Source organism: Protopterus annectens, chromosome 10.part0, assembly GCF_019279795.1.
Source record: "Protopterus annectens isolate FY-2018-M chromosome 10.part0, PAN1.0, whole genome shotgun sequence".
Classification (NCBI taxonomy): Eukaryota; Metazoa; Chordata; order Ceratodontiformes; family Protopteridae; genus Protopterus; species Protopterus annectens.
The window spans coordinates 83378723-83402463 of NC_056744.1; the positions used below are offsets into that span (position 1 = coordinate 83378723).

The window sequence follows — 23741 nt, forward strand, 5'->3', positions numbered from 1 at the left end:
CAAACAATTCATTTGCTTACCTTTTATCCGAACCCACAGAATAAGGGAGAGAGACTTCTACATTCTTTGGACATACGCAGACAGCTACGCTTCTACTTGGACAAAACTAAAGCTTTCAGAAAATCTGAACAACTCTTGGTAGCATATGCTGCAGGATTTCAAGGAAAAGCAATCTCAAAGCAGACAATTTCCAAATGGATAGCCAACTGCATTCGTTTCTGCTATTCTCAACATGGCAAATCAGTGCCTAAGGGCATCAGGCCACACTCAACCAGAGCAGCAGCTACTTCAGCAGCCTTCCTCAGAGGAGTACCAACTAAGGACATTTTGGAGGGTGCAACTTTGACTTCAGTGCACACTTTTACAAAGCAACTACCACTTACCTCTTTGCCCTAAATCCAGAGCAGGCTTCGCCACTGCAGTTCTGCAGGGCCTCATAGCCACTCCTAATTCAATTTAGGCCCAGCCACCCAACCTCAGTTTTGGGATTCAACCCAAGAGTAATGACTACAACAGTGAAACACGATGAGCATAGTACAGTTGTGTACCTACCATAAATGTAGATGTTCGAGTGTATTCACTGTTGCAGTCCAGGTTACCCTCCCACCATTCCCCCTTTCATTGCTGGGACTTATCTGTACTTCTGTATTCTATACAACCTATGTGGTGTTTTTGCTTGTAGATAAAAGTATTGTTTATGTTAGTGCATGCTTTTTTATAAGCAGTATTTTAGCCTACCCTTTTGGGGGCACCTGACATCTGGGGCAAGAAAAACTAAAGAAAATGGCGTCGGGTGCATCTTTTATACCCCTGGCGCACTGACGTCAGGGAAGAGGGACAGCAACCGACGCCAGACCAGGACTTTGGAATTCAGGCCGACTGCGGGTAGCCTGCCAGCAGGATAACCCAAGAGTAATGACTGCAACAGTGAATACACTCTAACATCTACATTTATGGTAGGTACACAACTGTACTGTCCCTCCCTTTGGGAATCTCCACTTTTGACAGCTCATGGCTGATATTGTCTGGGGACATCGGTGCTGCATCAGGGTCCCTCCTTTCATCCCGGTCAGCTGTGGCCAGTGGGGAGGAGGGGAGCTTCTTCCAGTCAGTCAGTTTTCTGGGTGATAGAGAGGACCGTCTCCAGATGGGCAGCTGCTTCTTCCTTGGCTCTGGATCCCTCCCAGCCTCGTTTGATGTTGGTTGGCAAGACCTCATCATCCTACCAGGGTTAACCCTCCCATGAGCGCCTTCAGACAGGCATTACCCCCCATTGGGGTCCCTTCCTCTTACAAGTCCTCCCCAGAGCCTGCTGTGAAGGGGCCTCCCTGGAAGAGGACATGCAAGAGGAGGCACATGGAGGGCATGGATTTTGAGGAAGGAGACGGGTCCCCCAGATTTGGGCATATCCTCGAGATCCTTAAAGAGCGAGGTGGTTGGTCTTCCCCCCTTCTTCAGAGGAATCAGCTTTTCTGAATGCCTTTGGGATGGGCCAGTCTTCCACCTGGGTGACTGAGCTTGTCCAGCTCATTTCCATCAGGGTGTGGAAGGAGCCAGGCACAGTAGAACCTGTTCCAAAAAAGCGGATACATTTCTGAGTCCTCCTAAAGATAAAACATTTTGGAGCATTGATGCCATTGTGGTGGCCACAACCACCAAACAGGAGCTTGCTGAACAGAGTTCCACAGTCCATTCCCTGAACAGGGAGTCTCGGGCTATTGACCGCTTTGGGAAGCACGTGTTTGCCTCTGCTATGTTCGGACTGAGGACAGTAAACTACATGGCACCCTTTACCCGGCTGCAGAGAGATTTAGTAACAGAACTTGCATTACATAATTGCTCTGTCTTACCACTTCCTGTAACACCTAATGTAGTTTCTGCTACAGTTTTAGGAAACATTTTACTGCTGAATGAAATTGTATTATTAGTTTGTGCTTAGCTACTTTATCTATGCTTATTACTGTAGAGTTGTTTCGTGTTGTTTAATACTAGTTGAGCTATGTTAACTGAGATTATCTCCATGTGTGTGTGTATATATATATATATATATATATATATATATATATATCCCCCCCCCCCCCCGGGCCTCCACTGAAAATAGACCTGTGTCCAGTTGGACCATCCCGGTAAACAAATGTAAAATAAATAACTCTCCACTTACCTTTCCGAGTTGCTGCCTCCAGAGAGTCTTTAGTCTCTCTGTAGCTATCTACTCCGACTTCCCTAGCTGACACTTAGATGAGGTTAATCTCGAATGCAGTGGAGGCCACCTCTTGTGCGGCAGGTACGGGCATTGCTACTGGGCATCATGCCTAGCTTTGCGTTTGCGGAAAACTTCAAGACATCGTTTATTAGTGCCCCTTTCGACAGGTCAACACTGTTTGGGCCGTCAGTCAAAGAAACCTTAACTCTTAACGAGCAGGAGGGAAAGACGCTGTCCGCAGTTGGGATCAAGTTTTCTACTCCCCAGTGATCCTTTTTCATGAATCAGTGTGGTAGTAAGAAACTGTGGTTCCACAGGTCTCAGTCTTCCTTCCAGGATGCTCTTCAGGAATTCTGGCCGGGGAAGAGGGTTTGATAGCAGATGCCGCCCTAGAGGTAGAAGAGGTCCGCAAAACCAGGGTTCCCAGGAACCCTTCTTGGAGAAGCTCCCTCAGCACTCCAGAATCACTGCCTGGCTGTCGTGAACTGGAGCAGTCAGGGGTCGTCTCTGCCCATACCCACTAGCTTGAGCAGCTGTTACTTCAGATCAGTAGGTGCTAAACATTGTAGCCAGAGGATAATTCATACCCTTTTTCAGCCCCATTCTACTCAAAGGTCTCTCCCAGATGTTACACCCTGCGAGAAGGAGTTGGCCCCAAAGAGCTCTCCAGGAGGTTCCAACAGGATGAAGGGGTCCAGAACTTACTCTTGCTTCTTTTTAGTGCCCAAGAAAACCGGAGACCTACGTCCCATTCTGGACCTCAGTGTTCTAAATTTGTCACTCAAAATGTCGACGTTCTAGATGGTCATTGTTCAGTCTATTCTGCCAATTCTGTGCAAGGATGATTGGATGTGCTTATCTCAAGGATGGGCACTATCACACAAAAATTAACAGATGCTCCAGTAGACACTTGCGCTTCCAGCTGGGCTTCAGTCACTACCACTTCAGAGCCCTGCCCTTCGAATTCACCTTTGCTGCCGGGTATTCACCAAATGTATAGCAGTGGTAGCAGCCCATCTCTGGCTGCAAGGTTTTCAGGACTTTCTGTACCTGGACGATTGGCTCCTCACGGCACCCACAAGGCATCAATTGACTCAGGCCACGAATTATACACTCAGTCTCTTTCAGGACCTGTGCATCACAGTCAGCCTGCCCAGATCTCATCTTGTCCCGTGCCAGAACCTAGAATTTATTGGGGTCCTCCTGGGTACAGTGTCAGAGACTGCAGCACTTCCCCCGCGCAGAGTCGAGATGATTCTGGAACAGGTCCGTCGTCTTCTGGATCTGGAGATTCCCCCCGTGCATTTAATCTTTCAAGCCCTTGGATCAATGGCAGTGGCAATTCAGTTTGTCCCTCTCGCTAGATACCACATGCGAGTTCTACAATGGACCCTTGCAGTGCAGTGGTCAGATCACCTTCATCCCATGTCCAGGATTTCTCAGGTCTCCAGAAATCACCTTATTTGGTGACTCCAAACCCAAGCCCTTATTCTAGGCTGACCCTTTTGTCTTCCCCAGCCCCAAGCCACGGTGACCATAGACACCTCCCTGTTCGGGGGGGGGGGCATTACTGGGGAAGGACTGTCCAAGGTACATGGTCCCCTTAGAGACTAGATTGCACATCAATGTCTTGGAGATGAGAGCAGTCCTAACACTGCAAGCTTTTCAGGACTGTCTTCCTTTCAGGACTGTTGTAGTTCAAGCAGACAACGTGGCAGTGGTCTGGTACATCAACAAACAGGGGGGAACATGATCTTATCCCCTGTGCAGAGAGGCCATGAGAGTATGGGAATGCACAATGTCTTTCAGGCGCTTTCTTCTTACAATGCATATTCCCAGCAGTTTCAACGTGCTTACCAACAAACTCAGCGGATCTATCCTGAGTCCTCACAAGTCGTCCCTGAATCCATCAGTAGCACGTCAAATATTCGACCATTGTGGTCTTCCTTGCTGCATTCTCTCTGCCTTCTCAATCAATCACAGTTGCAGCAATTACTTTGCCCTGATCGCCCCAATGGGGGAGTCACCCAAGGATGCTGTGGTTCACAATTGACCACTGGGTCTTCTTTACGCCTATCCCCAACTCCCCTCATTCACAAAGTCTTACAGAAAGCTCGTTGCCTGAAGACTCATCTCATAGGTTGGTACTAGGCTATCTGCCCTAGGGCCTATGCAAGCCTAGCCATAAGAATTCCCTGGATATTTCTTCCCACAATATTTACTTCTCTGGGCCCCTGTCTAGCAGGGCGACTGACATGATCCCCAGGGTGAATTTCCTATCTCCCATCCAATCATCAAGGTTCCTTTTGAAGAGGGCCAATGAGGCGCTCTGCTTGACGTGTAGGGGCAGTCTATTCCAGAGTATGGGAGTCTCTTGTTCAGGAACCTATCCCTCAAGCATGTTTTGTTCATTGTGATGACAAGGTTTAAATCCCTGGAACGTGTGGCTCTGAGGGATTGGGATTTCTTTAAGTGGAGCATGTCCAACAACTCAGGGTTTGACATGGCCTTGTATGTTAAGCAGAGATCGCCTCTGAGTTTACGATATGCCACAGAGTATAGCTGGAGTTTTTTTTAGACGGTCAGCATATGGCATCTGCTTTAGGCCTGTGATTCTTTTAGTGAGGTATTTCTGTGGCCTTTCCAGCTGTTGCAGATGTCTTGTGAGGTACATACCAAATGGGGCATTATACTCTATAATGGGTCTAATGAGGGATGAGTACAGTGGGACAATGACCTCCTTTTTTTGGATGAAAAGCCCTTAGTGATGAGGTGTGCTACATAGAAGGATTTCCTGACTGTTGTGGCGATGTGGTTATTGAAAGTGAGACCACTGTCCACCTGTATCCCTAAGTCTCTCATCACACTTTCGATGTTTAGTGTCCTGCCACCTATGTACTATGGGTACATGTTTTTTTCCAAAGTGGATAACTATACATTTCTTGGCATTAAGCTTGAGCACATGGCTCTGGCACCAGGCATCTGTTTCTGTAAGGCCCTTTCATAGAATATCCACATCATTTGGGGATTTAATAATGGCTCCCAGTTTGCAGTCATCTGCGAACTTCGTTAGCCAGAGTCCCTTAGTGTTGGCCTGTACTTCAGAGAAGTAGATGCCAAACAAGAGTGGTCCCAGGACTGAACCCTGAGTTACTCCACTTGTCTGGAGCTGGATTTAGAGTCTGCTACTTTTACAGTCTGGGTTCTGTCAGTAAGCCAGTTGGCAACCCTTCGAGTGACGTAGGGATTTGCCCAGCTTAGTAAATTTATCTGTGATTCCAGAGTGGGGGATGGTGTCGAAGGCCTTGGCGAGGTCCCGATAGGCTGTGTGGACCGCCTTACCCTCGTCCACAGCTATGGGGACTGATTCGAAGAAGTCAATCAGATTCAGGAGACAAGATCGTCCCTTCACAAACCCAAACTGGGTGGGGTCCAGCGTTTGAAGGTTGCCAATGTCTTTGGTTATAAGTTCCATGATAATGTGTTCCATGCCCTTGCAGATCAGGCTTGTCAGACTGATGGGACGGTAGTTCCCGGGATCCAAGGCGGATCCTCCCTTGTGGAGCGGGATAACTGTAGCTGTGCACCACTCAGTGGGCACGAAGCCTGAGGTGAGGCTATGATTAAACATGACACTTAGGTGAGGTGCCACTTCATTTTGTAGTTCATGTAGTACACAGTCTGGGATGTCATCTGGTCCCATGGATGCTGTATTCTTGGCTTTGGAGAGTGTGGTTTCTACCTGTGTGGCCATGATTATTGGAATTTGGCAATCTTTTGGTATTTAGTTGAACCCTTTAGGGGGTGAGAGGGGGGTGAAGTTGGCACTAAATCGATCTGCCAGGATACTGGCAATATCCTTGGGATCAGTATATTTAATGCCATTCTGTTGTAGCTCAGAGCAGATCTGAGCATTGCCATTTAGATTCTTGACATAACTATAGAATGCCTTGTGGTTGTCTTTGGAATCTTTGGCAATTTTATTTTCGTAACTAGCTTTTGAGGATTTTATGTGGGATCTCAGCTTCTTACTGAGGCTGGTGAGGGAGTTTTTTGCATCCTGGGTTATTCCTCTTTTTTGCAACAGTTTCTTCCTTCTGTTGTATAGTTTGTTTATAGCAGGGGACCACCAGATTGGCTTCCTATTTTTGGAGAAGAACATCTTGGTTCTATTTGGGATGGCACGATTCATGCACGAGTGGATATGCTCATACAGTGCCTTAGTGTAGGATTCTGCAGTCGAACTTCCAGATCCCGTCTGCATGGGTGTTGTGAAGTTTGTCACTTCTGACTTCAGTAGCTTGAAGTTGGCTTTGGAGAAGTTTAAGGAGGTTTCCTTACTGGGGGGTAGGATGTGGATGTCAAGGGTGATTTGCTTATGGTCAGACCTGACCAATGAGGGGGTGACCACTGGTGTGAAGCATCTATCTCCCATGTTGGTAATGACCAGGTCTAGGATATTGGAGCCCCTGGTGGGACAATGGATTAGTTGATCCAGGGCATTGGAATTTATGAATTCCAAGAACCGTTGGGAAAAGGAGTTGGTACCCGATTCGTTTTCCCAGTTAATGGCAGGGTACTTGAAATCACCCAGTATTAGGGTGTTTGGTTGTATCTTAATATTTTCCAGTATGTTTAGAAAGGTGTAGGGATCTGTAGCAAGCTACAATTTGGATTGCAGTCTTACCTAGTGATCTGAAGTAGGAACTTCATTTGTCAGCAACCTTTGGGATACAGATCCGATCTCGGATCCGAGCCGGCAACTTCTATCACAGCATAGATCCAAGCTCCTAGCTCCTCCCTTTACCCATAATCCCCATACCAACCCTGACTGACCTCAGATCTAGTTTGCCGCTCTTCAAGCAACAGCTAGATTCCAGAGCTCTTGGTCAGATTTTGTGAGAAAAAGAAAGTTTTAATTTTTTTCCTATATTCTCTTTGAGCGAGTGTCTGTGGGTGTGTTAGGTTCCTTTTTAGCTTAAATTAGCTTATTTTTTATTTTTTATCTCTCTCCCTGCCCTCGCTGGTTGCAGTGTGTGTGTGTGTGTGTGTGTGTACTGTGTAGGGGCCTAGCGGGTGTGTTTCCTTTTAGTGATGTCGGAGGCCCCTAAAGCCATTTTTTCGAAATGCACCAAGTGTGGCCACAAGCTTTCACCGGCTGATGGCCACACCCAGTGCGTTAGGTGCCTTGGGGTTGAACACCTCTCCTCGGGTTGCGAGATTTGCGCTGCGTTCAACCCCAGGGCACTTAAAGATCGGAGGTCGAAGCTGATTCTGGCGGGCCTTTTGCCCCCAGACCCAGCTCCGGCCTCTGGTACTTCTGTGACCGCTACCCAGTCCTCGGTAGTGGCCACTCCTGCGTCCCTTATTCTGACTGGGACTCAACCTCCCACTGCGGCTCCGGAGGAGAGGGAGGCCAGGAAAGAGAAGCGGAGGGAGAAGCACCTTAAGCGGCGGGCCGAGGACTCCTCGGCCCCGCCTGCCAAAACGGGCTTCTCCCTCCAGGGTTGCTGGTTCACCTCCTCCTCGGATCCGATCCCCTTGCTTCTCACCGGGACCCGAGGAGGAGGTAACCCGGTCCCCGTAGAGGTCATCGAGGCGGCACTCCAGGCCTGCCTCGGTGGCCTCCTCGAGGTCCACCTTCAGTATGTCAGATGCGGACATGGACCGGATGATGAGGAGGTTCATCCAGGCCCAGATGCAGATGGGAGTGCTCTTTGCCCCCCCCCCCCCCTCCGGGGGGAGCTCGACCCCCTTTTTTTGCTCCTATCGCTCCTTCTCCGACCCGCCTTCCGGGTTCGGAGCTTTCGGAGCCGAGCCGCGTTGGATCCGGGGGTGGGTTGGAGCCGACTGTGCTAGGCACTTCGGCTCCGACGATTCCCTCGAGTTTGTCGGATCCGACCTCTCGGAGCCATGGGCCGAGCTTCGGATCCAAGGGACTTGTGTGCTTTCGGCCCCGTCCCGGTCGGAGCGCGCGGGTCCTTCGGATCCGATACTCTCGGCTCCGGGTCTGATCCCTGCCTCGGATCCGAGTGGGAGCCGGATCTCGGATCCGTCAGAGAGCGGTTCCCCCTCGGCTTTCGCGGTGGTGGAGAGGGTATTGTTGAGTGCATCCAGGCCTCCGGTTCTGGCTTCGGCTCCCCCCTGCACTCTCTCTCAGCTGGTCCTGGCTCCCCTCACCCCACCCTCGGGGCAGCCTGCTTCAGCGCCTCTAGGTGTTCCATTGGAACAGGTTATTGCTGGTGAGGACTCCTCGGACAGCCCCCCCGAGGAGGTTCCTCACAAGTCAAAGTGCAAGAGGAGGCACGTGGACTCCCCTGAGTCCCTCACCAAAGATACGGACTTGGATGAAGGGGAAGGCTCCCCAAGGTCACCCCCCGAGGATGTCTCCTTTGGAGACATCATGGAAATGCTCAGAATCAGGGGGAATGGTCTGCCCCCAAGGCTTCCACCGATGAGTCCGTATTCCTAGAGGCGTTCGAGGCAGGGCCATCTACCTCTTGGGGTGTCCCCTCCCCCGACCCCTTGGTGGATCTTATAGCCACTAAGGCTTGGAGGGAGCCGGACACTTTAGAGCCTGTTCCCAAGCGCCCGGACAAAATTTTGAGTCCCCCGACAGAGAGAACCCATTGGAGCAGAGGTCCCCCTGTGGATGCCATGTTGGTGGTGGCAGCCACCAAGAGAGAGTTGGCTCAGGAGAGCCCCACGGTTCATCCGCCGAGCAAGGAGTCTTGCGCAGTGGACCGCCTTGGGAAGCGGGCCTTCAGTTCAGCGACCTTCTCCATGAGGGCCCTGAACTATATGGCACACGTCATTCGGATGCAGCGGGATCTAATCAAAGAATACGCTGCTTCCCCCCCAGGGTCCATGTCGGAAGGGGACAAGCAACTGTACTCCTCCCGAATGTCCACCCTATGTTCTATTTCCAACACCTCTATGCGGCTTTTGTCTCACGCCACTGAGGGAGCCGCTAGAGCAGGCGGAGTCGGGCTGGTCATGAGGAGGCAAGCCTGGCTCCGACATTGTGACTTCTCGAAACCCTTTAAGGCGTCATTTGCGAATGCCCCTTTTGATGGTTCTGCTTTGTTTGGCAAAACCGTTCGCGACACCCTTGTCCAGATTGAGAAAGACGAGAAGACGTTGTCTGCCGTCGAGTCTGCTTCTCTGCTCCCCAGAGGTCCTTTACCAAGAACCAAAAGGGTCAGAAGAAGATGTGGTTCCGGAAATCGCATCAATCCCAGTCTGCTCCGGACAACCAGTCCTCTTGCGGCAGAGGAGGACAGGGAGGACGCCGCCCTAGAGGCAGAGGGGGTCCCAGGAATTTTGGGTCCAGAGAACCCTTCTCTGAGAGGCCCACTCAGAACCCCTGAGGAGTTGCCCGGCTGCTCCACTCTGGAGGCAGTCGGGGGACGTTTTTCGAGGCATCTAGCAATGTGGGAGTCCATAACAACGGATTGCTGGGTGCTTCGGGTTACATCCAGAGGCTACCAAATTCCCTTTCTTGTAACCCCCAGAATCGGAAGCCTCCCCGATGTACCACCCAATCAGAGGGAGGCGGCTGCTGCAGAAATTCAGCAGCTCTTACAAAAAAGAGCCATCCAGCCCATCCCCCCAGATCAGCTCGGATCAGGGTTTTACTCCAGGTTCTTTCTGGTGCCAAAAATGACGGGGGACGTGAGGTCCATCCTGGACCTCTCTCTCTTGAACTGGCAGTACCAAAGGTAAAGTTCCGGATGGTCACACTGCAATCTATTCTCCCACTACTGCGGGAGAACGACTGGATGTGCTCAATAGACCTCAAGGATGCGTACTATCATATTCTGATAGACAGACGCTCCAGGAGGTTTCTCCGCTTCCGGCTGGGAGCCAGCCATTTTCAGTTCAGGGCCCTTCCCTTCGGTCTCACCTCAGCCCCCAGGGTTTTCACCAAGGTCTTGACAGTGATAGCGGCCCACCTGAGACTCCAGGGAATTCAGGTCTTTCCGTACTTAGACGACTGGCTCCTTACCGCCCCAACAAGGCATCTTCTTTGCTCATGCAGGGATTATTTCCTCAATCTGGCTCCACTCTTAGGGTTGACCATCAACATGGCCAAGTCCTCCCTGGCTCCTACACAGGTATTGGATTTCATAGGGGCGAGGTTGGACTCCAGACTGATGCTTGCTTTCTTGACTCCTGATTGGCTTCGGAACCTGAGGTTGCACGTGCAGGCCATCCTTCAACTTCAAGCCCCTCTGGCGGAACTGGTCCTGAGGGCTCTAGGGTCCATGGCGGCAGCATTTCCGCTGCTGCCATTGGCCCGGCTGAATATGAGGGTCATACAGTGGACCCTCCAGGTACAATGGTCCCTGTCTCGCAATCCCCTGTCTCATCCCATTCCCCTAAGCAGGGTTTGCAAAAGGTCGCTCGTGTGGTGGCTCCAGTCCCCCAATCTCCACACGGGACGCCCCTTCTCGCTGCCTCCGCCAGTCGCCACAGTGACCACGGACGTTTCTCGCCTGGGGGGGGCACTATTTGCACAGAACAGTCCAAGGCACATGGAACGACATAGAGACCTCATTGCACATCAATGTCCTAGAGATGAGGGCGGTGCTTTTGACGTTGCAAGCACTTCACAACCCTCTTCCGGTGGGGACGATTGCAGTACAGACGGACAACATGTCAGTCGTCTGGTACATCAACAAACGGGGGGAACCAGGTCTTACCCTCTCTGCCGCGAGGCCATGAGAGCGTGGGAATGGGCGATAATCAACCAACCGCTTTCTCATCACAACGCACATTCCGGGACGGTCCAACATTTTAGCGGACAGGCTCAGTCGTACTATCCTGACTCCTTACGAATGGTCTCTCAATCCTCTAGTTGCAGAGCAAACATTTGCCCGATGGGGGTGACCTTGTTGCGATCTTTTTGCCTCTCCCTCAAATACCAAATGCAACGATTACTTCGCTCTGATCCCCCCTCCGGGGGAGTCCCAGAGAGACTCTCTAGTTCATGCTTGGCCTCCCGGTCTGCTTTATGCTTACCCTCCTCTGCCCCTGATGTTGAAACTATTGCAGAAAGCCAGTCAGTTGGGAAGCAAGATGATCCTCATTGCCCCATTCTGGTCTCGTCAGACGTGGTTCCCTTACCTATGGTCTCACCTGATTCATCCGCCCTGGATTCTGGATCCCCTCCCGGATCTCATTTCACACCCCCTAGGTCTTCCGACTCCGAACCTGGCCAACCTCAAGCTGACTGCTTGGTTGCTCCAGTTCCACTCTTGATAAGGACTCCCGGAATCTCATCACCAATCAAAGCCATTCTAGTAGCAGCTCACAAGCCTTCCACCACAATGGTCTATCGGAGTAAATGGAAACGTTTTTCCATTTGGGCAGAGCACCGTCATTTAGAACCCATTACGGCGCCGGTAGCGTCGGTTCTAGATTTTCTAACTTCTCTCTTTCACCAGGGGGCTAGTTCCTCAACGGTCAATGTACAACTTGCAGCAATTTCACACTATCATGTAGGGCAGGAGTCTGGCCCGCTTATTACTTCCAAGCTGTGTAAGACCTTCCTTAAGGGTACCTTCCTCCTCAGGACCCCAGTCAAAGAGGTGGTACCTCCATGGGATTTATCCCTAGTTTTGCAGGCCTTGACTAGCCCCCCTTTCGAGCCGGCGGCCACTGTTGATCTTAAATACCTCTCTTGGGAAACGGCCTTTTTGGTGGCCATAACTTCAGCCAAGAGGGTCTCGGAACTCCAGGCTCTCTGTGTCAAACCACCGTATTTGGTTTTCCACCCAGACAGAGTTTACCTCAGGATTAATCCGTCTTTTCTAGTTAAGGTATCTTCGGAAGCTAACATTAATCAATTTATTAATCTCCCAGTATTCTTCCCCAACTATCAAAACAAAGGAGAGTATAAGCTGCACTCTTTAGACGTGCACAGACAACTACATTTTTATATTCATCAAACTACTGGTCATAGGCAATCCGATCAGTTGTTTGTCTCCTTTGCCAAATCCAATTTCGGCAAGTCGGTCTCTAAAGTTACCCTCTCCTGATGGATATCTAGTTGTATTCTCTTAGCATATCAGAGCTCGGGAAGGCCTGCACCTCAGGGAGTCCGTGCTCATTCTACTAGGGCCGTTGCTACTTCGGCTGCCTTCAAGGCTAGGGTTTCCCTGGATGACATTTGTTCCGCTGCCACTTGGGCTTCATCTCATACCTTTATCAGCCATTACAAAGTAGATATTGTCTCCCGAGGTAGGGCGTTTTTGGCTCTGCAGTGCTCCGGAATATTCTTCCATGAAGGCCACCCAAGATTCAGGTAGCTGGGGACTCTGTTCCAAAGGTTGCTGACAAATGAAGTTCCTACTTTAGATTAAGAAGTTATGTACTCACCATAACGTTCCATCTGAGTAGGTATCTTCATTTGTCTGCAACCATCCCCCCCTCCTTCCCCCTGACCAAAATGATCCTGCTTGGGTTTCTTTAGATTAGTTCCCTCTGGTACACAGTATTAGCTGTGGTATGGGGCAAACTTGATCTGAGGTCAGTCAGGGTTGGTAGGGGATTATAGGTAAAGGGAGGAGCTAGGAGCTCGGATCTATGCTGTGATAGAAGTTGCCGGCTCGGATCCGAGATCGGATCCGTATCCCAAAGGTTGCAGACAAATGAAGATACCTACTCAGATGAAACGTTATGGTGAGTACATAACTTCTTATTAGTTGCACCTGGAGAAATTTCAGATGCATTGTGTTGGGCAACTAACCTGGAGGTGTGAATATCCTTGGTGAATATGGACACTCCTCTACCTTTAGTGTTTCGGTCTTGGTTTTGTGGCCGAAAAGTGTGGTAAGAATTGTAGCCTGGTATTGCAGGGGTGCTCTCTGGCGCCTTGAACCAGGTCTCAGTTACTGCACAGATATCGATGTTCTCCATTTTTAGGAGTGCCTCGAGAGAGTGCATTTTGAGGTTTAGACTTCTAGCATTGAGTAGCATTACCTTCAGATTTTGCATGCTTGTATCTGTTATGGTGGTGGTTTTATCCTTTGAACCTTGCCTAAAAAAGGCACTATAGGGGTGACTAGAGCTTTAGCCAGTAACCTGAATCCCAGGGGTGACGGGTGCAGACCATCTCTGGCAAAGCATCGTGGTTTGTCGATCGTGTCCTCCCAGCCAGACAAATACTGGATCCCCTTTGAACGACACCAGAAGCTTAGCCAATTGTTGAAGTCAATAATTTTGTCCTTATACTGTTTGATCATTCTGGGCGAAGGCTGGATCCTACTCAGGGCTAGGATCATACCTGCCTGGGTCACATGCCTAATTGCCCCCTTTTGGCCTTGTCAGACGTGGTTTTCTCTCCTTTGGTCTCATCTGAAATATCCGCCTTGGATATTAGATCCAGACCCAGATCTCAGGGAGCTTCCTCTTCCCAATCTGCAGTCTCTTTGGATGACTGTTTGGTACCCCCAGTTCTAAGGATTATAAACTAGTCCATACTTCCTTCCCCGGTTAAAGACATTATTTTGGCTTCTCAAAAGCCTTCTACTAAGAAGGTGTATGCCAGCAAATGGAAAAGGTTTTCCATTTGGGTTCAACAATGTAACTTTGATCCCTTTTCAGCTTCTATTTCTGACATTTTGTTGTTTCTGGCCTCCCCTTTTCAACAGTGGACTAGTTTCTCTACAGTCAACTTCAGTTGGCTGCTATGTCCAACTTCCCATTTAAACAAAAGTCCCACTTTTTCTTCTAGGCTGTGCAGGGCCTTTCTCAAAGGGGATCTTTTTTGCTCAGACATCCTATCAAAGATCCTTCCTCTCCTTGGGACCTCACTCTGGTGCTGCAGTCCTTGAGAAAACACACTTTTGAGCCTGCTGCTACCTGTCGCCTCAAGTTCCAGTCTTGGAAGACTGCCTTTTTGGTGGCCTTTACCTCAGCCAAGAGGAACTCTGAATTGCAGGCTCTTTGCATTAAGCTCCCCTTTATGATTTTTCATAAGGATATGGTGTCACTCAGAACCAATCCTTCCTTCATTCCTAAGGTGGCCTCAGAGGCTAATCTTAACCATTCTATTCAACTCCCTATCTTTTTTCCCAATTTTTCAAATAAAGGAGAATTTAAGCTGCATTATCTGGATGTACATAAGCAGTTGCGTTTCTTCTTGAAGAGAACAGAAAATTTTCGAAAATCCAATCAGCTTTTTGTGGCCTTTTCTCAGGCTAAGAAAGGTCAGGCAATTTCCGAGATTTCTACTTCTCACTGGATCATTAGCTGTATTGCTTATATTTGCGAGAGCAATCACATGGTGCTATCTAGGCCAGTTAAAGCTCACTCCACTAGGTCAGTGGCTACATCTTCTGCATTCTTGGCAAGACTTTCCTTAGATGATATTTGTGCTGCTGCTACTTGGTCCAATCGCCATTCCTTTGTGACAAATTACAAGTTGGACGTGGTGTCTAGGGACAGGGTGTGCTTTGTTTTTTTCTGTGTTCTGGCATGTCCTTCCTTTAGGCCTCCCAGGGTTGTTGGTAGCTGGGGACTCTGACCCGTCCGTGATCAATAATGACATGGATAGCACCAGATAGAGTTGTGTACTTTTAACTTGGAATCTGGTCTGTCCAGTGTCATTCATCATGCTCTCACCATCTTTACCTCTCCTTTGGTGTCTGGGGAGTTATGGAGGAATGTTCCTTAGTATCCCTTTCCATTTTATATGCAGTCTTCACTGCTCTCTCTCTCTCTAGCCAGCAAACTCAATCTGAGGGTTGTGGGTAGCAAGGGATCTTGGGAAGGAGAGGAGCTTGAGCTCAAGAGCTGTCTTTTTCAGTGCCGGTTCTGATCCGGGGTTGGATCCTACACCCATCTGTGATGAATAATGACATTGGATAGACCAGATTCCAAGTTATGGTAAGTGCTTAACACTTTTTTTTTTTTTTTTTTTTTTTTTCTTAACCAATCCAAACAGCTCCAGAAATAGCAGCAATATTATGAAGCAATAATTCGGGAGAATTCCTATAAAAACTGCCGCCAGAGAGAGAGGCATGGTCTGTGTCAGCAAGGGTTTCATGGGTTCTCTTCTGGACACCTGCACCTCAACCATGAACCTTTGCTTGACTGTCTCACTCTGGAAGCAGTTGGGGGGATGTCTACTTTGCACCCTCTTGTATGGGTGAACAGTCTCACAAGACATGGGTCAGGGAAGTTGTATCTAGAGTCTGTTGATTACTATTTTTATGATGCCCAAACACCCACCACTCCCGTCCACCTATAGTACTACCTTGCCAAATATAGGATGTAGAACAGGTGAAAATCATACTTAAACAGCCATTCAAAAGGTCCCACAAGACCAGAGAGGATCTTTTTTGTTTTTTTACTTCAAATTCTTTTTGGTACCCATTAAAATTCAGGACATCAGAACTATCTTGGCTGTTAGTCATTTAAATCCCCATATAAAGATGCAGCACATCCTGTCATGCTTATAAGCAGGAGATTGTATGTGTTGTTTGGATCTCCAGGACGACTAACTACATATCCAGTTAGCAAGAATATCCCAGAGATTTGTTTGCTTGCAGGTGAGAGGCAGGCATTACCATTTCAGAGCCTTGTCATTTGGTATTACCACTGCCCCAATGTAACATTTGAATGGACACACCTAGGAGACCTAGCACACCATATGCTGCATTGATACTGGAGTGCTAGACGTTATGGGTGCATCCATCCTTATGTTTCATTTGCCAGATTACACAGAGAAAGTACTGCAGTGGACGCTGAGTCCAGTGGGAGCCAGCTACAGAAATAATGACAAAATAATAAAATTATTCAAAGCTTGCAAGCATCACCTGTTCTGGTGGACGATTCCACACAACTTTTCTTGGGAAACCTCCTTATCCAACAGATTCTCATAGCCACAAGAAGTATAGTACAAAGGATGTGGACAGCAGACAAGGCCAAGATACATAAATGTACTGAAGAGGAGAGCAGCCCATCTAGAGTCGCAGGCCTTTCAAGACTTTCTTCCTGTTGGTGCAGTGTCCACCAAGTCCGACAATGTGGCAGTGGTACATTGACAAATCAGGAGGAATCTGATCCTACCCCCTTTGTCTTGAAGCTATACTGCTTTGAGAATTGGCCATGTCTTCATGTTACTTTCCCGTAGTAGTGTAAATCTAGGTGAAATCCAGTGTAACAGCCGACAAGTTGAGCAGGCACATTTTGCTCCCTCACAAATGATCTCCCAGTGATTCAGCAACTCAAAAAAAGTCTCCCGCAAATGGGGAGTTTCTTGGTACAATCTTTTTACTACCCCTTCCATCACCAAATGTGAAAGTTTCCTGTCCATTATCCCTCAGTAGAGATTTCCCCCAAGAGACTCGTTCACCGATGTATAAATATGCCCTGGGAATTGATCCTTTCCTGCTGTACCCCTCATATCAAAATTCCTTCAGAAAGCCGGGATGTGCAAAGGCAAGGTTATTCTCATAGCCCCTTTCTGGCTATTCCAGATTTGGTTTCTCCTTTTTTGATATCAGATCAGAAGACCACTTCTCCTACAGCATCATGACTTGTTCCACGCATTTGGCAATGACGTAATGGAACATTCATTTCCTTCAATTAACTGTATAGTTTCTCGTGTTCCTGTAAGAGCAAGGAACATTTTACTTCCAGTGAACGTAAAGGATCTAAGTGTAATTACAGCCTCTTAAAAATCCATATTGAGAAAAATTTAGAAAAAAATGTATGACATTTTCCTTATGGGCAGACCATTGTAATACTGACCTTGTTCAGACTCCCAATTCTTTCACAACAGCGCTAGTTATTCCTCCATTAATATTAGCTTGACAACAGCCTTCTCCTTCCATGTAGAATTGAGTTCCTCTTTATTAGCCTCGCATAGGCTGTTTAAGGCTTTTCTGAAAGGAATATTTTAGTCTAGGCTAACTATATAATTCTCCTGTGATTTGGATTTTGTCTTAGAAAATAGACTTTGCTTCCTTTTTAGTCTGCAGTTACCATTGATCTGAAGTTTTTTCATGGAAAAAACTCTTCCTTGATGCCATCACTGCAACTAGAAGATTTTTCTGAATTTTGTGCATTTTCTTCCAAATACCTTTATCTGATTTTTCACAATGACTAGGTATCATATTAAATCATATCAAAGTTGTTATGCAAGCCAATTTGAATAAGTCTCTTCACATACTAGTATTTTTCTTTAATTGTTTGAAAAAAGGTGCATATAGACTCAACTGCTTGGATGTACACTATCAACTTAGGTCCTACCAAATTAGGACCATAGACTTCAGAATAGATCAGGACCCGTTCATTCAACCTGTGTGGGGTGACTTATTGGTTCTTGAAGCAGTTATCTAATCAGACTGGGCAAAGCTAGTGTTCCAGCCTTGAGCCTGTTTTAAGATTTATTTTTCAGTAATGCCCTAGAGTGTGGGGGTACTTGAGATCTCATTTGCTGCCACATCACTCAGATGCAGATCTCTGAGCTCTGAGAAAGCTAAGGTCTCCTTCCCATATTACTAAAACCATTTTTGGATTATAGCCTTTATTTAATATTTCTGTTTTGTACAGCCCCCTTTTTTATTATCATTGATTGAAATCTGTTTTTATGATTCCCCCCTCCCCCGGCATTATGTATTCCTACAGTTGCCTTTTTTCTATCCTTCTAATCTTGAATTTGGTAGTTACAGCTTAGGATTGACACACACAATTGTGTATGTATAATTTGTCAAGTTGTGTAGTGTGTCAATCTTGTTCATAATTTTTTAGAAATATCTTCTTGTTTTGTGTGTGGAGTTCTAGTATGGATAAGATTAAAGCTTCAAAAAGTGTCAGAAATGTGACGTCAAAATCCCACCACAAGATGCACTTGAGTTGCTTGTTGTGTGGTCAGGAGTGCAGCACATTTCATAGATTACTAGGCTAATGACCCGGGGGTCTTTCTAAGCCTAGACAATTTTTCCCAAAAGAATAATATCCTGTATACGAATAGGATATTTAAAGCAAGACATTTATAAGCTACCTCTGTCCATAAGGGACATGAGTGCCAGGCTTAGTGTTAATTTGCCATTCCCCATTTACTGGTCTAGGTTGCACTTAACCTGAGTAATAAACAAACTCAGCTTTACATGGATGGGAAGCCTTCTCCATAGGAGGGACAGTCTCTGGGGGGCACAGCTGTCTCTCCAACACGTTCTGTTTAAGTCACGGACAAAACTCAGGTCCCTAGACCATGTATTTCTGGAGCTCTTAGACTGACGAATATGTAGGAGATTCATTTCAACAGATTGTGCCACCTGCAAGGTCTTCGGGCCTTGTAATCTGTGATAGAATGAAAAAGCTTATCAAAAGGTTCTTGCCCCCAGATCTGAAGGTAGAGAAATTCAAAAACATTCGGTTAAAGGGTAAAAATGCCACAAGGCATAATTCAAGGGATCCAAGGACAGAGAACTTTCATCAGCTCCAAAGGTTGTTTGAACTGAGTTGACATCGGTCTCCGCCCCAGCAATTTCTCCTTCATGATGTCGGAGATCATAATTATTCCAGACAAGTCTCTGAGGAGTTTTCTCAGCAGAACATTTTTCAAGAGGAAGGTCTCATATATTCTCTCAACCTCCTTGGGGTAGTTAGGACTGGTCCAGCATCTCCCATATCGACTTCTTTCCCAGAATTCCTAGGAGGATTTGTGTAATGGTTTAGGTCTTTACCTCACAAGGTACAGGGTTTGATCATGACCTTCAGTTATTGGCTAGGCTTGTAGTAGTCTGCAGACTGATAGCCTATTTACTTGTGAAGTCTAGCATTTGGTGCAAAGGGTTAAGGCTGTAAGCTGTAACTGTGTGGTACAGGGTTTGATTCAGTCAACCCTCATTTTGCCCTCTCTATCACATTAAGCAACCCCCTTGACCAGATATTGATTGTTGGTCATCCCTGAAAAGTAACTGTAGTCCAATGGGCTTTCATGGTTAACAAGTTGGTATAATTGTTATAGGTTGCACGGCTAGGCTTATAAAGTCCTTGGTGGTCGTTATCCTAGTGTGTACCTATGAAGTTGTGTGTCTGTCACTGGTGGATTTGATGTTTTATTGTTGGATTATCTTCAGGCAGACATCAAGTCTATTGGGTTAACGTCAAATAGAGTGAAACATCTCTAGAACTGAGCTGTTTGTCATCAGCCTAAGCCATATTCTGCACTCTTTGTTGCATGAAGTGAACAGTTGCTTGTTCTCCAAGTGTTTCGATGTCTTCCTTGGAACCTTCAAAGATTAGCAGGTGCTCCAGTTTTGATCAATTTTTCATTTCTGTAGTTGTGAAGTATTATTGTTATTTAAACTTATTATTTTGAGGATTTTTTGTGACATATGGCATCCATGGAAAAAGTTACCAAATGTGCCTGCAAGAGACATATTCCTCAGAAAGATGATCATTTGCATTGCCTCTGTTTGGTTGAAGCTGATTGCTTTCACTTGTGAGCACTAAACTACAAACTATTTTCTTTATTGCACAAAGTCTTAAGAGCTTTATAGAGTGCTTTAAGGTACTCAGGCTGGAACAAGGGGGCTCTGCCCCTTTTAATTGATTCGACAGTAGAAAGCATGATGCCTCCCAAGGGGGAAAAACAGACGCAGAAAAATGGAAAGGGGAAAGGCCAAGGAGGGCATTTGTTTAAAAATTGACAATGGAGAAGTTGTGACCGTAGAGACTGCAGTAGTCCTATATAAGCATATGAGGTACAGTTGCAGGTCCAGACATTACTTGTTCTTGTAGTTTCCCTGTCTTTGATAACCCCTCCAGAGACAAACAACTCGATTGTGGCTTCAGAGTCAAACTAGGTTTCTTTACAATTGTTACTATGCTGCTGCCAGATGCATGCTCAGAGGTATCTGTGGCAAGTGTCAGTTTTTCACAGAAGCCTTAATTTTTTCATGTTGTGACTCCGCTTTCTCCACCAACTGAAATTTTGATAATTTCAGTGGGTTAGATTTATGAGATAATCTTGCATTCGGTTTGAAACCTTTTGCCACTGTATGTTTTTCTGACTGATCTGACACACACCTACCTGCTGTCCATCTCTACCATCAGCACCTGTCTCAGCTTCTGCTTTCTTCACTATGAAAAAATCTGCTGAGAAATATGCAGCAGCTTGGTAGTGTTTCTGTCATCCAGCCTCAGCCTCATTCTCTTCAGAGTGCAGTCCCACTTAAGTAAGTCAAAGGACCTTTCACTTTTTGCATGAGACAAATGACGAGGCTGGGTAATGTTTAGCACTGTGCTTAGTGAAGTTTTCAGTCAGAAATGGAGGAAGGTAACCTGGCATACTTCATCCAGATCCACTCCCCTGTTGGTTATGGCATTCACAATTTAGACTGCTATTGCAGTAAAGTCTACCCTAGAGGTTGCCTTCTTTTGGAGAGATCTAGATTTCAGTAAAGGGGTGTGTTTCATAGGCAGGTTGAGGTCGGAGAGTTGTTTGAATTGCAGAAGCAATGCAGTACTAGACTTGAATGAACCAGAGCCCACTGTCATACCTACAGTGGTACAGATCATTGAGCCAGATTTTACAGCTAAGAAATGTGACCATGTCTGTAGGATCCTTGAGAATTCCAAATATTTTTAGAAAACTGCTGTGGACCCTGATTTTGTTTTTTTTTTTTTGGACTTTTGATAAAAGCTCTAATCCAGCCCCTAAACATCCCATCATTCAGAATGAGCAGTATAGTAAGGTATTTACATATGGAAGAAAGGTGTGTATGTCTACTACTAATGTTGGAGTGCTTGGTTAACTGTCAGACCCACATGGTACAGTACAAAGAAGCATTATACCAAAATAGATCAACAGGAAAAATGGAGGATGAGATTTTCATGAACAGTCTCACCAAGTTAACTAGGACTGTATTTGCAATGGGGAAACATTCTGTTATATATATGGATACATCCCTGAGCTTGCTTGTACCAAGGCTGTAGCTATGAGCATGGTGATCAGAAGGCATACCTGGTTAAGGATTCATGCTGTTTCTGAGGGTGTTAAGAGGCAGCTGTTGAATGCAACCCAAGACTAGGATTTGCTGTTTCGACCCCTTTGCAGGGCATAGTTAAGAAATTCCAGAGGGGATTAGACATTAACTTAAAACAAATTCTCCATCCCCCCTCCCTTAAATATAACAAAAATGCAGTGCTGAGTGGTACAATGTTTACAGAACGTATTCCAGATCAGAGCAGTACAAGCTAAAAAAAAGATGTTTGAAAAGAGATGGCAAGCTTGGGAGGGCTAGATGAAGGCCAGGCAACAGGATTGAAGGGGTCAGGGGCAGAGTCTCCCTCTTACAGTATTTGACTGCATGCCTTCCTTACCTTTTCCCATACCTTTTTGGTGGGAGACTGTCATTCGGCCTAAAACAAAATCAGTTATGCCTGATCTCAGAACTTTAATCTGTGAAAGAGATGATTTCTTCATTCTGTAGAAGGTAATTCAGATATATTCTCTGTTTTGTAGGCTTGCATCCTCTTCCACAGAATTGACTTCTGGAAAATCCGTGTTTTAAGATGGTTTCTGTCAAGCAATGCCATTGAATCTACCTCTGTAAGAAAGGTAGATTATAGTCCAAGCTATTTTGGTTGCATAGAAAGATGTCCTTTGTAGGGCACCATATCTGGAGAAGTGCAGTTCGAGACATATGGCTGTTTGCTGCATTCAAAGTGATCACACTGCAGACCTGTCTTCCTTTGACGCCAAATCATACCATGTTGGTCATTTTAATATTGGCAATGCATAATTTCTCATCCCAGTCCACAGAGCTCATAGGCAGTTCCTGCAATTTTTGGCGGGTCCATTTATTACCAGTTTCTCTGCCTTTTTGGCCTCTGTTCTGCAGTGAATCTTTGCAAAGCTCTTTGCTGTAGTTCCACCCCCCCAACCATGTGAAGACATGGGATATCTATGACTTCCTCTAGCTGGATGGCTGCATGATGTTCCGCAAAAGCAGAATCTTCAAGATTGTTACGTGATTATTGTTGGACAACTAGGTAGGCAAAGAGTTGCTTGTCCATTACAAAGCGCTATGAAATTCTTTCCTTTAGACTGCTGAAAGGATGCAGATGATGGCTGAGACCTCTCTGAAGATAGCTGGTTTCATTATCTTGGATAGTATTTTTTATGAGGGATGGCCCTAGGGACTTTTGTAGATGCAGCTTTGCACAATAATCTTCTTCTAAAGATGTGAACATTTATACTGTGAGTCTGTAACCTGATTTTGTCAGAAGACTGTGGAAGATACAATGTGCAACTTTTCAGAGTTTCGGAGAGGTTGTTGGTGAGTAAAAGATGCATGTTGTATCATAAAGCATAATTGTCACAACAAATAGAGAAGCAAAATCTTGTTGTTGAGATGTCTTTAGAATGATATGCTTATAAAACTGAGGGATAAGACTGAAAGATGTAATTTTTTTTCTTGCTGTCCATCTTTATATATACGTTTGTATGATATATACAATTATAATTTTGTGGGATAGCTTAAAAATGCCCAGCACATCGAACAAACTTGAGTGAGCTGTTATAAAATGTCACTCCAGTGCTTATTATTTTATTTTTGTGTAGATAACAACAACTTTCCCAAAGGATCCAGTTTATTCCTTTTCTGTGTCTCCAAATGCATTCCCTATAGAAAATCGTGAAGTCTTAGGAGAAACACAGGTACATTTCATGAATGCTTGTTTAATTTATCCATTACTAAATGGTTGTCAGAACATAAAAAGTAATGTTTTACCTTCTAAAATGTTATTACAAGATTTGAAATTACATAGTTTAGATGATATAGTAAAAACATTTTTTTTTAAAAATACTTTGGTCACTTAATATAATTTAAAAATGTATTCCAAAAACAATTAGTCACTCTGAATTGTTTTATTTTGTTCATTTTGGTGGTAAATTTGAGTACGGCAAAGCACCTTAAGTTGTTACAGAAACTTTGTTTATCAGATGAATCACTGGTGCAGTCTGTTTACACCTCAGCTTCCACCACATAATGTCTGACATTCTTTGCGACTGTCAGAACTGTGCTTCCTTCCCCCTTGTGGCTGGATGGACTATTGCAACGTTGACCTTACAGAGCCTGTTATACCTAATTCCTTGAAGGGATTGCCTGGTAACACTAGACTTAAATGGTGCTTATTACCACATTCCCATAGTCACGGGCTTCTAGAAATTTCTAAGGTTCTGTGCCTCTGGGTCACATTATTAGTTCTCTGCCTTTGGATTGTCTACAGTGCCAAGGGTGTTCACAGAATGCCTAGCTTCAGTCATAGTTTATTGCAGACCAAAAAGCATTCACATTTATCCTTATTTAGATTACTTATCTTTGCACAGTTTTTTATCCAGATGTCAAGAGTCATTAACATGGGCTGTGTGTATTTTCAGCAGTGTGGGCTTCCAGAAAATTATTGCAAAATTCTTTTGGACTCTGTCTCACTAGGTATTGTTTGTCAGCTGCCTTTTAGATAGATCTGTTGAAAAGGTCGTTTTGGCTAAAGAGAACATGGATATGTC

The 23741-nt window shown here is 46.1% G+C and overlaps 1 protein-coding gene across 1 annotated transcript in view; it reads left to right on the forward strand.

Moving 5' to 3' along the window:
* Positions 1-23741, forward strand: part of NPLOC4 (NPL4 homolog, ubiquitin recognition factor) — a 1702928-nt gene that overhangs the window by 1361726 nt on the left and 317461 nt on the right. The window contains exon 14 of the mRNA XM_044085045.1: positions 22794-22889. Within this exon, the coding sequence (XP_043940980.1) occupies positions 22794-22889 (96 nt within the window). The remainder of the gene's footprint in view (positions 1-22793; positions 22890-23741) is intronic.